Below are 16,705 nucleotides of genomic sequence, written 5' to 3' on the forward strand. Positions count from 1 at the left end.
ATTTCCCCAAAAATTGTAAAAATCGGTGTGATCACCAAAAATCCAACTCCAGAGCTTAAAGTATGGTGGCTGCGCTAGAATAATTCTTGTATTCCCGGAAATAAAATGTTTGAGGCAAAGACTTGACGAAATAGTGATAAAAGTGCGTAATTGTGGATTACAATGAATTTTGGGCTGACTGAACTTTAACATTCAAGTTCAAATTTCGCGCGCTCATCAGGTACACCAATCGTTTCCATTATCTCCGAATTTACAGATAACGGAATAAGAATTTTAATTTTTGGTTTAAATACATAATTATCTATACATTTTAATGTAAATTAGAACAATAATTCCATAAAAATACGCTTAAGTTTGAAATATCTATTACCAATCCACCAAAAATCTCCAAATTTCGCCACTAGTGTCAACGTCAGCTGGATTTTGTTGTCAATAGCCTAGCATAATTAGGTCGTACAAAAACATGCCTTTTTAATTATCAGAACAGTAAGTAGAGCCCCCTGAAAGTCGCCTGAAATTAGGCGCTATACTTTAAAACCGAAAACAATCACCCCCTTTTTGTTTTAGTGCTCTTTTGAAATTTACAAGATGAACTTGTCTACAGAGACTCCACTGCAGCCCCTCACTGTAAATATGTCGTACTTTTAAATGGTTGCTGCACGTAGATGTCGCATGAAAGCCATAATTGTAAATATTATTTTCTAAGCCACTACACTTGATAATTTTAAGTGGTGCATGTATTACTGGTTGCCACAGCAGCGAATACAGGGTGTTTAAAAGTACTCGTCGATGAGGAAAATGGTGTAGTAAACGCAAACAGCAAGTTAACTCATACAGTCCTCGCATTTTACCACAAATCAAATGCCATTTCCATGTATTTTTACGAAGACCGTTTGAGCAAAAAAAAAAGATGAAATTTCTGTACGAATTTGTGAATAATTATTGTTCTAGTTAATTTGTGATTCAAAAACGAAAATGGTTTTTTCTTTGTTAGTGTAAAAATTAGCACCCCAAACACCCTGTATTTGGATGTAAGGAAATGGCATCCCTTTTTATCCCCCGATGCACAATTTAAACTTTTTTTTATCAACATTTATGTCTGTTTCAAATATTGAATGTTACTGAAAGGCTCACGTAAATCAAAATCTGTTTTTGACCCCAACGAACTAATTAATTGGTATCTGCAGTAATTGTACCCGCAACCGCCCAAAATTGCTCAACACTGTTCCATTGATAGCGAAAAAATTTAATCAAACTTTTATGTAATTATTGCAAAATTAATTAATGCGATCATAATTAAAGAAATGACTCAAATCTGTACGTTAAGCCAAGTTTACGCAATTTTTACTTATCTTGGTCGTTTTATTGTCGATAACACACGTGTTGAATTCTTGTCGAATAATATAATTTTTTTTTATTTTCTGATAAAGTTTATAAACAAATATGATTTGCTGGTGGGGTGACGGCCGGTCTCCGAGTATAGCAATTTTAAAAGAGACAAGCGGGTGACGGTGGCAGTTGCTTTAAACCACTGTTAAGACAACAAGCGAGGGTTGCAATTTCAAGCGCCATGAAGAAGGACTACGGGGCTATCAACAGCGAATATGTGAGTAGTTGGGCAGTTTTTATAGTCTTTTTTTATTCATAGACTTCGTATTGTTTTTTTTTTATTTTTGATTACATTTCGCTATTTTATTCATCATTGTTAATAATAAGCTGTGTGCATTTTTTTGTCTTAAATTCGTTGAAGCCTTCATCGCCTGACTTGTTATTAGGTTATTACAAATTCAGATGGACAAAGTTTATCGGAAATGTTTTACATTCTGCGATAATGCGAGAGGAAACTTACCACCCGATAATTATTTTTTATCATTCCATTTGTAATCAATATTGTCGGTTGTTTTGGCAGAAAATGTGCCATTCTTATCAAAACGCTCCACTATTAAAAAAAACCTCCACTTTAAAAGGTCGTGTTTCCCGCGACTTTTATCTTCAGACAGCATTGCCCCAAAACCAGGGAAGATTCTATTCAATTAGAGGTCGAGGATAAAGGAAATTTTATTAAAATGATAACCTTATGCGGGTGATAAGCCAGACAGTAACCATTAGATGATCGGGTGACAAAAAATGACCCGAGTTAACTGGAAAGATCCGGCCGGATTAACGACAATCTTCAGATTACACTGGAATTGTAGAAAATAAGGCAATGGAATTTTTGTGCATCGATTGCATTGTCATTATCTCTGTGTAAATTTGAATAAATACGATTACGAACGTGTAAATTCGTTAGGACATAAATAAATTGTGTTATCGCTGACGCCGGTGGTGTCGAAAAACCTTCTTCAAACATTGCGTACAATAAAACAATTGCAGTAACAAACAGACATGCACTTCTCCTGAGACACTGCGGCGACACTTAATGTAATCGCACAAATGATTCCGTCTTTAAACGTCTGATAAGCAATGACTGGCAAGATTGAGCAGTTTTGAATTTTTATTTATTTTCTAGGAATCGAAAGCGCTTTTGTCGAAATCCTCCAAGAGCGACAAACATGAAAAACAGCGGCTTTTGGAGGATACCGCTGACAACATCTCGGTGGAGATGGAGCATGCCACTTCGGTGGAGGACCTCTCTGAGGACCCCATGCTCAACAGGAATCTGGAGCATCCAACATCAAACTTCGATACCATGGTACATTTATTGAAAGGTAACATCGGCACTGGGATTTTGGCAATGCCGGATGCTTTTCGCAACGCTGGTTGGGTCGTTGGTCTCTTCGGAACGATGTTCATGGGTCTTGTTTGCACCCATTGCATGCACATGTTGGTTGGGTGCTCCCATGAACTCTGCAGACGCACTCAGCAACCTTCCATGAACTTTGCTGAAGTGGTAGAGAACGCGTTTAAAACAGGACCTCAATCCATACAGAAGTTCAGTCAACTGGCTAAGTAAGTTCACTAATATTGTAGAAAACGAGTTTACATAAATTCTTGCAGGACACTCATCAACATCTTCTTGTTTATTACACAACTCGGTTTCTGCTGCGTTTACTTCGTCTTCGTAGCGGCTAACTTGCACGATATTGTGAAGCACTACTTCTTCGATATCAGCGTACACTGGTACCTTCTCATGCTTTTAATTCCAATGGTTCTACTTAATTTCGTAAAAAATCTCAAGTACTTGACGCCAGCGTCTTTGTTCGCGTCTATTTTAACCTGCAGCGGGTTAATCATCACATTCTTCTACATGTTGCAAGATCTCCCGGACACTTCTTCTGTTAAAGCGTTCTCTACTTGGTCCCAACTCCCACTGTATTTCGGCACTGCAATCTACGCCTTCGAGGGAATCGGAGTTGTAAGTTCTTGAACGCGTTCATAACAACAACTAACAATAACTTGAAGGTTCTCCCATTGGAAAACAACATGAAATCACCGCAAGACTTTGGAGGATGGACAGGCGTCCTCAACACCGGCATGGTTATCGTAGCAACACTTTACACAGCTGTTGGTTTCTTCGGCTATGTGAAATACGGCGATAAAGCTGTTTTAGGAAGCGTGACTTTGTTGTTACCACCGAACGAACTGTGAGTTGACCGGCAGTTTAAGAATCTCACGACTTATTATATTTTTCAGATTGGCTCAGTCCGTTCGTCTCATGATGGCGATTGCAATTTTCCTCTCGTACAGTCTTCAGTTCTACGTACCCTTTAACATTGTGTGGCCTTCAATCCAGGAGTATTTTACCGATGACAAGTCAAAAAGGCTAGCAGAACACGCCACTAGAACCCTTCTAGTGTTTGTGACGTTCGCATTAGCTATAGCCATACCGAATTTGGGGGCTGTCATTTCTTTAGTTGGAGCTTTCAGTAGCTCAGCTTTGGCTCTGATATTCCCACCTTTGATCGAACTTGTGACTTTCTGGCCGGATAAGTTGGGGAAGAACAATTGGATTCTATGGAAGGATATCGCGATTGTTCTCTTTGGATTTGTTGGTTTCATTGTTGGTTCGTATGTCAGTATACTGAATATACTGCACTGTGACTAGGTTTAAATATTCTCGGAATCTCAAGATAATAAGTAATGACAATAATTTTATATCTTGTTCTATTTATTTTAATATTTAATTTGATTTGTATATAATTTAAGTATTAGTAAGAGGGTGATAGTCACTCCTTTCCTATGACAGCAGTATTTCGAAATTGTACAAACATGTACATATTTTTTACTTGTTTTTATTACATTACGTTATGTATATAAATTGAAAAATATATCAATGTTTAACTTAAAAATGTTTGAATCCTAAGAATCTCAAAAATACAAAGAATCCAGAACGGCAACTCATTTGTTTGGATTATCAGTACATTTACGAAGCAGATATTTTCGCCAATAAAGTGAAAATATTTATTATCAGTACTTACGATAAGCTCGTACTTCCTATACTACTAAAATACCGGTAATTGTTATGGAAAATTATTCCTTCGACTTTAGATAAGAAACTAAAACTCCCTCCACTTCTTTTTCCACAATTTACTGTTTGGCTACATAATCTATCGGAAAAGAGTACCTCATGAGTCATTATCGATGCCATCCTTATCAGAAGCTAATGATTCCCACGTAGATATCATAAACATGTACGGTTGAAAATATGCCACGGAAGGTACGTCCAATTTTTTCCCACCAAATCTAAATCCTTCTTTCCAGGATGAACATGAAAGACTCCTCGAGTCCTTGGAAAAATCTTCCAGCGATGAAGACCCCATATCCACCAGGAACGTGGAACATCCAACTTCAAATTTCGATACCATGGTCCATTTATTGAAAGCCAGTATAGGTACAGGAATTTTAGCGATGCCGGATGCTTTCCGTAACGCCGGGTGGCTCATGGGTTTTGTAGGTACCATCATCATCGGAGTTGTTAGTACACACTGCATGCATATGTTAGTTGGTTGCTCGCACGAACTTTGTAGGCGCTCTAAGAAGTCGTCTTTAAATTTCGCTGAAGTTGTCGAAACAACGTTTGAAACCGGACCGAAAAGTCTGCAGAAACACAGTCAAAAAGCAAAGTAGGTTAAACAATAAGTGTCACAGTTTCGTAAACAACGTCTCTTGCAGAAGAGTCATCAACGTGTTTCTTTGTATTACCCAACTTGGTTTCTGCTGCGTGTACTTCGTCTTTGTGGCGGCTAACTTACACGACATCATCGCTCATTACCTTGTCGATATAAGACTTCAATGGTATCTCATTTTTCTTCTGTTCCCGATGATTCTCCTGAACTTCGTTAAAAACTTAAAGTATTTAGCCCCGGTGTCGTTGTTCGCGTCGATTTTAACTTGCAGCGGCTTGGTCGTTACGTTTTTGTACATGTTGGAAGACCTCCCCGACACCTCGACGGTGAAGGCGTTCTCCAGTTGGTCGCAACTTCCGCAGTATTTCGGTACGGCCATTTACGCTTTCGAAGGAATCGGAGTTGTAAGTTCTTCAACACTCTTCAACACCAACTAACTCATTCAAGGTTCTCCCTCTGGAAAACAACATGAAATCGCCACAAGACTTCGGAGGATGGACTGGTGTCCTCAACACCAGCATGGTCATAGTAGCAACGCTTTACACAGCAGTTGGTTTCTTCGGCTACGTAAAATATGGTGAGCGAGCTGTTGTAGGAAGTGTAACTTTGTTGTTACCCCCAAATGAAATGTGAGTTGGTAGAATGATGTTTGAAGATTCTTAGGTTTTTTCCAGGTTGGCACAGTCAGTCCGTCTTACGATGGCCATCGCAATTTTTTTCTCTTATAGTCTTCAATTTTATGTGCCTTTTAACATAATATGGCCGTCAGTAAAACTGTATATCAAGTCAGAATACGCGACTAGGGCCATCCTAGTGTTTGTTACCTTCGCGCTTGCTGTAGCTGTACCGAACTTGGGGGCTGTAATTTCGTTAGTTGGTGCGTTCAGTAGCTCAGCTTTGGCTTTGATCTTTCCACCGCTGATCGAAATCGTAACGTTCTGGCCAGAGAAGTTAGGAAAAAACAATTGGATACTATGGAAAAACATTGCTATTGTAATATTTGGTTTAATCGGTTTTTTCGCTGGAACCTACGTCAGTATTCTCAACATACTGCAATGACTATGAAAATATTATATTTATTTTCACACCGAGCTGTACAAACCATGTAAATATAGAATATGAGAAAATATCAGTTTACCCTTAACTGTGTTTAATTCTTTAAAAATTATACATTGATCACACTTAGGCACTTGAACTATTCAATCGTATCTAACAACTCATAAGTCAGAGTACATAACGTCTTCAACTTTGTGATTGTGCCGTGTTGACAAGCTTTCGCCAAATTATGACTCAAATCGAACGGATCTTGAATACAAAAAGGAGATAAACCTCGAAAGAGTTCACCGTTTTCGTTTTGTATCCTCTGGACGTAGTTTTTCATTTCAATGGGCAAACTCTCCTCGGGTTTTTCGTTGAACCACAGTTTAGGTATTGTTGTTCCCAACAAAGGACACACAACCTGAAAACTAAAACTAGAAAGGATAAAAAATGGGGAAAAACGCACCTGATTAGCGTAATCAAACTTGGAAAAGTAGCAAAAAAAGTCACGTAATAGCTGTTTGATACCAGCTTTGTATGGTTTGACGAATTCTTTCATTTTTTCTAAAGGAACAGTGTAGTTTATAGAATCCCAGCCTGCAACAGTCCGTTTAAATTTAAAATTAAATTGAGAAGAAAAGTGTGGGTACCGTCTATCACAAGAGCTGTCGTAGGATTGTAGCACCTTATAGTTTTCACAGATAGTAAATAGCCGTCAGTTTGAAGGAAAAATACAGCCATTAAAGCGAGTCCATAGTTGGTTATATGTTCATTTAGTTTACAAATATCAGACCATCGTTTCAGCAATAAAATAAGCGACTGAGTGATGGGTTGTAAACTCATACAATATCTCAGAAATTTCGTGTTTTCAACACCTAATCCGTGCCTGAAGGAAATATCGCAATCCATATCAGTGAAATGGTGATGCATTTTCACAATCGGTGTCCTCGCTGACGGTATCGGAAAAACGTACGAAAAATCTTCTTTCGCTTTCAGTACTTTTGCGACTTTCTTAACAAACTGCTCCTGACTTTGCGCGTCTTGATTATTTCCACCAAGATACATGTCACCAACGTCCATGAACACGTCGAGGTCGCTGTTCTGTTAAAAAAATTTCAATCAAAGAAAAAATGTGTTTATAGACAACGTACATCATTTCCTAGGCCTGATATCCTTGAACCAAAAGGATAAGCTTTACATCCTGGATAAATCCCCGAAACTGCTCCTTCCAGAGTTTCAAGGCACAACTGCATTTTCTGTTGGTGGTCAAGAACTCTGCTTGCTTCAAGTTGTAAACGGGTCGCTTCTACTTCGATTGAAACTTTATTTCTAAAGAGCTTCTTCACAGGAAATGGTAGCTTGATTTCTGGAAGATTACAATTGAAAACAGTTGTCTCTCAATAGAATTAGTACCTCGGGCTCGTCCGGGTTTGCCCCCACGCATTATGTGGCGTGTCAGAGACAGCTCGTCCCCGTAGATTACAACCAAGCAAGTTGTGCATTCGTATTCGGCGACCTTTTTTTTCCTGGTCTGGGACATATTGTCGTGCCTGGAATAATTGATACGTTTTATCGTGCATTATTTGAATAAATTTAATCTTTCGCAATTATGATTGTTATTTCAAAACATAAATTATCAATCTGTAGAATGATAAAATGATAACGTCTTTGTTAGAATGAATTGTTTAATAATTAATAATTTCTAAAACTAGCAAACCTGTTAGGGCCCTTGACAAAGTGATCCTCCCAAGAAGCCTCGTCCTTAACATGAGTATTACATATTTCACAAAAGTAGGCATACTTCGGTCTAGTGACCCCTGAAGCCTCCATATGAGAGGAACTATTAATATGCCCTTTTAGATTCGTCACGTCGTTAGTAAAACTTGTGTTACAAACATCACAAGTGACTAAATCATTAGTCCTTTTAAAAAACTGCAAATGTTCCTTATATCTATGTGGCAAGTTTATAGCATTTGGTTCCACAACAAGTTTGATGAAAGAACATTGTGGGGGTGCTAAAACAAAAGTTATATTTTTTTTAGTACCTCAGTTTCAACTTACGTGAGCGCTTCGGTTCTTTTTCCTCCTGTTTTTCTTCTCTCTTTACATTGTTAACTACTCCCTCGTAAATTTGCACCTGCATGTCTAATAAGAATAACTCATTTAATTTTCCTTCAGGTGTATTATAAAGCTTGATAACTCGAGTTTGATGAGGTTTATCTTTAATGTGATTGATGACAGTATCATATGAAACAAATTCCTGGCACAATTGGCACCTTAAACAATTCAATGCTGCGATTTCAGGGAGAAAGTGGACTTGGTGTGCTTGAAAACTCGCTTCTTGTTTTCGCCAAAATTCGTGGTAATGTTTAAGCGATTTAATATGTGTTGTCATTGAAGCACACTTTAAATGTTTTTGTCCAGAAACATGATTCTTTATGAGAAAAGGAGTGATTTTTGAGACACGTCCACGCGATATCAAACTGCATGGACATAATAAACATACTCCCCGATGCACTCCGCAGCGTTGGATTGTATATTCTGATAAGCTATCTTTTCTGCGCGCGGCTGTTGTTAATGACTCAGGGTATAGAGCTTCTTCAACTCTCTGATCATAAGTTACCACAAAGTTAAATCTGAAGCTATTTAAACCTGCTGCAGAAATTGGAGGACTCTCTTCATTTTGTGTTTGATTCAGATCAACAACACTTAAATCTTCACTTAAATCATCAACTACTGAAGCGTTAGTTGGTGAGGAGTCGCCCCCATTCTCACAGGTGTCTAAAGCGTTATCAAAATAGTGGTAGGTTTCCTCGAAATGGGGGTGCTCTTGAAGGGTACTCCACACGTTTTGCCATGGTTGCACTTGAACACTTTCCCCACAGACACTGCAAGTGTATGTTTTTCTACTGTTACTCATTGAGCGATTTATTTCGGAAATCCCGAATTTCAGTTTTTTCTTCAAATTCAGGAGTAGATAAATAAGAAGTTCGCTGTCCTCAGGCGGAGCTCGAAGTAAATATAACCTCGCTGTACTGTTAAACCAATTGGAAAATTCTTCGATTTTTGACTTTACCTCGTTTCGAAAACTGTCGTTGTCATTATATTTCATATAGGATTCGTTCTCCAAGTCCTCAACTATAGACAAATGAGGGTCAAGATGAGACATGTTGAAGGTAACCTCACTTTTCCACGTCACTTCATATAAAAAATAAAAGCTTACAATTTAAGTAAAAATACACAGATTGGGGCTGATTTTACACAGTTTACAGTTTTAATAACTGTTTTAGGTTATCAAATTGCAGATTAATAATAATCTAATATTGTTACGAAATGTACACAAAAACTGATACCAATCGCTATCGCTGTTGTGAGTTAGTGACATGGATACTACCAACCTTTAGTATCTTTGGTGAGATTGAGAGAATTTTGCGATAAAAATTAAATAAGACGCACAAGCACAACAATTTTTCGATTCAAGTATTTAAACTATTATTAGTGACGCAGTGAAGGTGAGGCTTGATTTTATTTTACACATTTTTTCAATTTTGACCCGTCGAGCAACTGACCAATCGGCATCGAAGGCACGAAAATTAAAAAACAATTTTTTCTTCCAAGTTTGGAAATATTCTTTTGTTCAGACAATGAAGGTTGTTTGAAAAAACAAGTAATTTAACATATTTATTAAAATATTCAAATTCAATTAGGTATAAATATGAGTATATTACGTAAATAAAATAAATAGGTACATTCATCTGTACAATCTAATAGTTAATAGGCATCACAATTTTCAGCAACAACTTCTAAAACTTAATGGTACATGGTAATAACCAAATTTCCTTAATTCTGTTGAGGGTTCCAACGCCTACACCAACTGAACAAAAAAACGTTTCTGTTAAACGCTCATTCAGAAAATAGAAAATTCTTATTGTACAAAAACACAAAATGAGTAAACTTAGAACTACGTATTTAAATATGACGCTCGAATAGCGCTATATTTATCACAAATATGTAGGTACTAAAATCATCAAGAAATTAACATACAGAGTATGGGCCATTAGCAATGGCTTAAATCACAAATTGATATTATCCTGCCGATTTATTAGGTCGACTGATGGTAATTTTGTTAGGTGTAAACATATTCATTATGTCCATTCTGAAAATGAAGGTTAATTCAGAGTCACAGCCTGATGTACACTTACCTTAAACTGTTTGGTAAAATAGATTCATCAAGTCTATTTTTTCGGACTTCAAGGATACAGAGTGTTCTTAAAGTCGGTTTAAAATCTAAGATGTATAAATCACAATGATCAATGAGTTTATCTTCTTGAGGTTCACGTAGAAATGGGATTTGAGGGCTAAAAACTACATTAAAAAACTGAAAGAACGAAAATACTGTTTACCTTGTGCCTCCGAAAAGAAATAGTCTATCACCGACAAGAACACACGCTTGTCTGCGCCTTTCGCATGGTTTATCTCCAATTGTATGTACACTGGACCACCGATTAGTAATCGGATCAAATTCGAACATATCGTTAAAATGTTTCTCTACTAAATTATTGTAACCACCAAAAATATACATTTTGTTGTTATAAACGACTAAAACATAGAATTACAACCAAGAAGATTTTCATTCCGGCTATACTTACAAGCTGAGTGACTCCTGCGTCCTATGGGAACATCTCCCGTGACTTCAGGACTCACCCATTTAAAAGTTTCCAAGTCTAAATACCATAGAATATTACAATACGCCTCTTGGCCCATAAAAATTGAATCTCCTCGACCTCCAAACAGATACATGCGATTACTGATGCAGACAGCTGTGTGAAAATCGCGGAGACTTGGTGAGCATCCTGAAAAAATCCAATTACCTACTGAACTAAATACTGATAAGAAAAATAAGTCTAAAAATACAAAAATAGAGAAGTAGGTGAGTTGAAAATTAGTCCCTCAAGGTCGTGGTTTTATTTATGGAGCTGATAAATCTCAATTGTGTATGTTCTCAAAATAAAGGATTGCTGGTGAAAATTTTGGGCCAGGAAAATTGTGAATTATGGAGTCACCACCTGCCAAGAAGTCAGTTCAAGTGTGAAAAATGTAATTTTATCGTACTTATAGAGTAACTTTGACCAATTATATTGTGTTGAAACTATTTTAAGGCTTCTACGCATCTAAAAATTCGAAATAAATGGGGTCGGTCATGTGTTGTATATTATATCACACTTTTTACTGAAAATTATATCAGATTTAAAAAAAAAGTGTAAAGAAACTTTGAAGATTTTCTCACATCTTCTTTAATGATTTTGAAAAACAGTCCAGACTTTTCAGAATAAATGTAAACATTAAAGCTGATGAAGCAAAACAAATTTTGTCCTTCAATCCAAAAACGTGGGTACAAAAAATTCCAAAACAACAACCTTGCAGCTATAAACTTGATTAGTTGTATATTATTATTAAAATAAACTCCCAAATTTGCTGATAGTGTGTAAGCAGTGAATATTCACTGACATGGTCTGATTTGTTATCTACAATAAACACCACCATCATGGAAAAGTGGAGCACTCTATTACCTTCAGTTCTGAACTGCGTCCAGACCATCTTCTTCAAATCCAAAGCATACACTAAATCTGCAAAAGTATCAGTCTCTTCCTCATAGCCTCCAAAAATGATCATGTAATGTTTCCATAAACAGGCTGTATGTCCATCTCTTGGTAACGGTATGGCTCCTGTCGTTTTCGGTGCTGTCCAACAATGCCAAGTTGTATCAAAACAAAACAACACTCCATCAGAAGCTCGATCATTACGTCCTCCCCATATGTACACTTTATCTTCATAAACAACAGCAGTATGCCCATATCTCTTGTACGGTAAAATATCATCGTTTTCAAAGTAGGGCAGATCACTGACAGGGTGCTTCGTCCATCGAAACGTGGTGGTATTAAGAACATGCACGTCCATGGAAATGTAAGCTTTGGAATCCTCACCAGTACAGTAGCCCCCAAAAGAATATATCTTGTGCCCTACAGCCACAGCAGCATGGTTGACCCGCTTCGGGCCCCCATCGAGATGCGTGATCCAGCGCATTTTCAAACAGACTGTGAGAATCAGAAAGTCAGGAACTTGAACTTGATTTTCATTTAGCTATAAATATTTATAAGCGAATTACAATACAAACGCTAGACATCCTGTTATAGAAGGGCGCAGGAAACACGTCATTTATTTGTTAGAAAACGACGGGAAAGTCAAAAAAGATTACTTAACCTTACCTTACAAACTACACACCCCACGGACTGTCAAGAACTCTTGGAAAACACAGCCAAACACTGTTGAAGTGAAAAGAAAGATGGCGGAACCGGTGGTGGGAAAAGGAAGAAGGAGCCGACGTAACGTTTGCTGTCAAAGCTGTCAAAATGGGCCCACAACGATTTAAAATTGTGAATTTTGGTAGATTTAAATATCGATTTTAAAGCGAAATTAACACGATTTTTTTATGTTATGTCATCTTCGTGACAATTGTCTCATGGCCAACTTTTTAAGTTTAAAATTATGGATATATACAGGGTGATTCAATCAACTGAAGGCTGAAATAAACTCTTGGGGCATTTATTAACTTGTTTGTGTTTACTTTTTATGAAATATTAAAAATTTAGTTTTTGCAATTTGTTTGGATGCGTGTTATCATTTTTTTTGTTATTTTGGCGAGATGTCAGGTGCGCGGCACTGTCTGTTTTAATTCGGTGAATTATACAAATTACATTACAAAATGTTATTATTGTTAAAGAAAGACAATAAAATGTGTTTGACAATGCATTGTTATTGAAATTTTATTATCAAATTACCAAATAAAATCATATGATGTAAGAAAAGACATCCTAAAAATTTTTCGACACCACCTCTAATTATTTAATTATTTAATTACACTAGAGAACACAGGTTTGTCTCCAAGAATGGAACTAGTATAATTCTTATTAGATAGTGTTTCTATAAACATTTTCACAAACCCTGCACGTCAATTTTTTAGTTACAGCGTGAACCAAAACGAAATTATTACTTGTTATAACTTTTTTGTTTTTAAATTTATTACCATTGTTTTAGGGAATGTCTTATGTAACTTTAAACTATATTTTCACAAAACTAAAATTTTCAAAAAAAATATTTTTAAATTTTAAAAAAGTGGAGCCGTCATATAAAGAATTGAATTTTCTTTCAAAATATATTTTTAAGTAGATATTGCCTCCGGAACCACCTACGATTTTTTAATTGTAATTATTTTCTTGAAATGTAGTATAAACATTACGATTTTTAACAAATTTTACTTTTTTAATTTATCCTGAAAAATGTAAAAGTTACAGCAAAAAGAAGATACTGTAGAAATTGGTTTTCTGTGCTTATTAATAGAAAAAAATCTGTACCTGCTGGATTTGTTCTAAGTCAATATTCGAATTCAGGGCACTTGATAGAATAAATAAATAGAAATTCATCAAAATTGGTCGTGGAGGCATTTTGTTCCCTAGTGGTATTAATTCGCAATTTTTTCTATTTTAAAAAAGTTATAAGTACGCAAACTCAATACCTAACTGAAATCTTATAAAATTCAAGAAACGTTCTTCTTCTTAATCCCACTTCGTCTTATCATCGACAATCAGAAGAGACGTGTAGAAAGAAAACCCCATTCGAAAGACCTAAAATTGAAATTTACACAAAATTTTACCATTTTTGACCTACATTGGTGCATGTCTCCAAATTAATTTTAACCATTTTTCCTGCTGTAAGAATAATCTCTCTTTGCATTCGTTGCATCATAATGATGATGGTCTTTCGAACTGATAAATAATAACATTTCTCCCATCCGGTGCTATACATGGTATCGACCATTTTCTGGGACTAAAAGAGCTTTTTCTAAAGTGAAATCACGCCGAACACTTACTTGGGTAAGAAGATATGTGGCAGGTAAACAAAAAAAGAAGAACAATTCGATGATGATTCCAGCGATATAAACGCAAGACTTTGCAATTTCCGCCAAGTTTGAACTAAGAAAATCGAACTTCTAGAGTCAATTATCAATTTAAACTTACCTTTTTGATAAGAAGTACAGCTCGAAACATAGAGCTATTGGTGCCATGGTGAAGTACACCAACAACGCCGGGCTCACGACAGTGTTCACTTTATGAAGAAAACTAAAAAGAGATCACAACTTCCAAGACTACTGAATCTTACTCTATTAAAAAGTTGTGATGAACAACACATTTCTTCAAATTTCTTAAACACTCTTCTTTCTGTTCTTCCGAGGTAACGTCTCCAATCTTCAACTCCAGAATCACGTTGTTCAGAGTTTTTATCTGAAGAGCGACCAGCACCACCATCACACAAATAAACATATCGAAAGAACCAACCGCGAAAGCAGACATCGCAAAAACTGCGTTGTTAAAAGCGATGAAGATAGGGCGAGGGATGAAACCAGGGATATAGCAACTTATAGCTAACGTCTCGTTGAAAATTGGACGGATAGCGAAGGTCCCAATGACCAGGCTGATGAAAAAAAGAAACGATTTTAGCAAGAGTGTTAACAGATTGAGCGACTGGTCGATCTCGGAGTGGTTCGATGAAAACCAAAACTTTTTGGTGGCTGCCAGGAGTCGTGTCATGGCTGGTTTGGCGAATAAAAACGTCAAGAATTTGGGGAGAACCTAGAAAAAACTGTTGGTTCCAAGAAGTTTGAAAAGAGTCTAACTTACATGTACGATGGTGAAAACTGACTCAAAGGTGTCGGAAATCAGTTTAAAACTTAAAGGTTCATAGATGAATTGTAAATAAACTAAAATGAGCAGAGTTAGATGGGATAAAACGAAAGTTGTGGTCTGAAGTTTCCTCTGGACTTTGTAAGGATGAACACCTAGGATGTTGAGGAAAGTCAGGCTGAGATGAAGGACTTTGGTTTGTTGGTTCATGGCTGAAGAGATACTGACCGACATAGTGACGAGGTCCACATTTATGGCGTCGCGGCGTGAATAATAGAAGTGTCTTAATTGCTATGCCGAAGTTTCTTAACTAAGTTTTGCATGGAATATTCCAGGAAGTCCGTTAATTGATGGAAATTAAATTATGAATGCAGGAAAGGTACTTATTCTCATCATAAATTTAAGAGCACACTATAAGTTTATTCATAATATTACATAAAAATTAAAAATATTTACACTAAACAATTTAAATTTGCAATAAATTACTTCTTCACGAAGTCAACAAAAACCTTCTTTGTCGAACTCCACAATTCCTTCCCTTTCCGCCAAACGCTTTTTTCTTTCTTCTCTTCAATCTTCTTTATCACGAGTTCCGCAATGGATTCACACAAATCATCGACGCTTGGAACGTCCGAAGGTGGGGAAGAAGTCCGACTGGATCCAGAAAACTCGCCAGTGGAGTTCGAAATTTGAAGAATTCTTTCCTCCAGTTGGTGAATATTGCGGAAAATCTCATCAAGATCTTGCGACGGTCGTCGCTTTAGCGTCTTCAGTGTTGATCTCGAAAAAGAGCGTCGTTGGACTGCTGTTCGTCTAGTGGAGGAGCAAACAGGGTGATTTCTGCTGCATTCCGTGAGAGATGTGGTCAAATCTGTGTACAAAAAAATTAATCAGTTAAATGTGGGAAAGATGAAGAAGAATGGGAAACTTACCTTCGGTTGCAGGGTAGCTAAAACGTTTTGCTCTGGAGAACATTTTTAAAAAGGTTTGTGTAATCACAGGTGAGTTTATTGCAGTCAGATGCAAGAAGTGAATAATGTAAATTATAATGGTGACTTTATATAACTGATTTTTTGGGGTGGTAAATGTAGGAGGGAGGATCATTAACTAGGCAATTGGTTTTTAGGTGGTAAGTTTCAGTTCTGAGAATGCTCAGAATTATCGATAATTAGGCACTAATTGTAATGTGATTAGATTCTCTGGCGGTCAAAATTTTTTTGATGGACTTTCCTATCTTTGATTTCTCTTATTTTCTTTGGTTTTGTTCTAAAGATGGAATTATTTCCAAAATTCGGCGATTTCTTCGATTCCATTTTAATTTTAAATGATTTAATTTAAAACTTAAATTTTTAATTATTGTCAACAAATAACTGAGATATGGCCTTACCGATAACCGAATATTTTGTCCGAAGTCTGGTTATTATACATCAATGTACGCAGAATTTTCCGCAGATTTCAAATCTGGAATTTAAATTCTCATCCGACAACAAATAACCGAGTTATGGCGGTTTGAACTTTTGGGTTGTAGCCAGAGGGCCAAATTTTTGAAGGTTCAAAACAATTTGTGCTCTATATCTCGGAAACTATTTCAGATATTGAGATGCGGTTTGCGCCATCGTTTTTCTCGCGATTTTTTTCATAAGAAATAGTTCTCTGATTTTTCTACAGTCGAAATTTGCAAATTTTTGCAAACATTCATGACTTAAACTATGACAATCTTTTGATATCGATATCTCACTTATTTTTTAGAGTAATCTTAAGTTATTATACATCAGTGTAAGCGCAGAATTTTCCATAGATTTTAAATCTGGGATTTAAATTCAGATCTGACAACAAATAACTGAGTTATGGCCGATCAAAGTT

At 36.5% G+C, this 16,705-nt stretch overlaps 5 protein-coding genes across 7 annotated transcripts; 2 read left to right on the plus strand and 3 right to left on the minus strand.

The window, feature by feature from the left end:
- The first annotated feature begins 377 nt into the window (after positions 1-377).
- On the plus strand, positions 378-4,289 carry LOC148170290 (proton-coupled amino acid transporter-like protein pathetic). 3 transcript variants are annotated; one of them, XM_088042691.1, is made up of 6 exons: positions 378-486; positions 568-627; positions 2,510-2,949; positions 2,998-3,355; positions 3,403-3,584; positions 3,634-4,289. In XM_088042691.1, exons 2-6 carry the CDS (start codon positions 589-591, stop codon positions 4,043-4,045), a joined length of 1,431 nt encoding a protein of 476 aa, XP_087898817.1. In that variant the 5' UTR covers positions 378-486; positions 568-588; the 3' UTR covers positions 4,046-4,289. The 3 variants fall into 3 exon arrangements, with proteins under 3 accessions (XP_087898817.1, XP_087898819.1, XP_087898820.1); XM_088042694.1 differs by lacking the exon at positions 378-486 and adding an exon at positions 1,431-1,606 and having other exon boundaries at positions 606-687; XM_088042693.1 differs by lacking the exon at positions 378-486 and having other exon boundaries at positions 597-687.
- Positions 4,290-4,375: 86 nt separating this feature from the next.
- On the plus strand, positions 4,376-6,197 carry LOC148170291 (proton-coupled amino acid transporter-like protein pathetic). The gene is made up of 5 exons (XM_088042695.1): positions 4,376-4,657; positions 4,702-5,063; positions 5,113-5,470; positions 5,514-5,695; positions 5,741-6,197. Exons 1-5 carry the CDS (start codon positions 4,646-4,648, stop codon positions 6,123-6,125), a joined length of 1,299 nt encoding a protein of 432 aa, XP_087898821.1. The 5' UTR covers positions 4,376-4,645; the 3' UTR covers positions 6,126-6,197.
- A 2-nt stretch (positions 6,198-6,199) lies between these two features.
- On the minus strand, positions 6,200-9,490 carry LOC148170292 (uncharacterized). The gene is made up of 7 exons (XM_088042690.1): positions 8,166-9,490; positions 7,822-8,119; positions 7,518-7,654; positions 7,256-7,470; positions 6,755-7,205; positions 6,571-6,701; positions 6,200-6,525 (listed from the first exon to the last, which is right to left on the minus strand). Exons 1-7 carry the CDS (start codon positions 9,271-9,273, stop codon positions 6,262-6,264), a joined length of 2,604 nt encoding a protein of 867 aa, XP_087898816.1. The 5' UTR covers positions 9,274-9,490; the 3' UTR covers positions 6,200-6,261.
- Positions 9,491-9,772: 282 nt separating this feature from the next.
- Positions 9,773-12,451, minus strand: LOC148170293 (kelch domain-containing protein 3-like). Its single transcript, XM_088043917.1, has 6 exons — positions 12,371-12,451; positions 11,675-12,245; positions 10,754-10,957; positions 10,508-10,703; positions 10,307-10,462; positions 9,773-10,260 (listed from the first exon to the last, which is right to left on the minus strand). The coding sequence occupies exons 2-6, from the start codon at positions 12,186-12,188 to the stop codon at positions 10,191-10,193; spliced, it is 1,140 nt and encodes a 379-aa protein (XP_087900043.1). The 5' UTR covers positions 12,189-12,245; positions 12,371-12,451; the 3' UTR covers positions 9,773-10,190.
- An 859-nt stretch (positions 12,452-13,310) lies between these two features.
- Positions 13,311-15,052, minus strand: LOC148170294 (uncharacterized). Its single transcript, XM_088044272.1, has 9 exons — positions 14,840-15,052; positions 14,322-14,791; positions 14,180-14,281; positions 14,032-14,134; positions 13,830-13,988; positions 13,728-13,786; positions 13,517-13,640; positions 13,455-13,486; positions 13,311-13,350 (listed from the first exon to the last, which is right to left on the minus strand). The coding sequence occupies exons 1-9, from the start codon at positions 15,050-15,052 to the stop codon at positions 13,311-13,313; spliced, it is 1,302 nt and encodes a 433-aa protein (XP_087900398.1).
- Positions 15,053-16,705: the final 1,653 nt, after the last annotated feature.

Source organism: Gnatocerus cornutus, chromosome 8 (genome assembly GCF_029298725.1).
Source record: "Gnatocerus cornutus isolate USDA-ARS CGAHR chromosome 8, icGnaCorn1.1, whole genome shotgun sequence".
NCBI lineage: Eukaryota > Metazoa > Arthropoda > Insecta > Coleoptera > Tenebrionidae > Gnatocerus > Gnatocerus cornutus.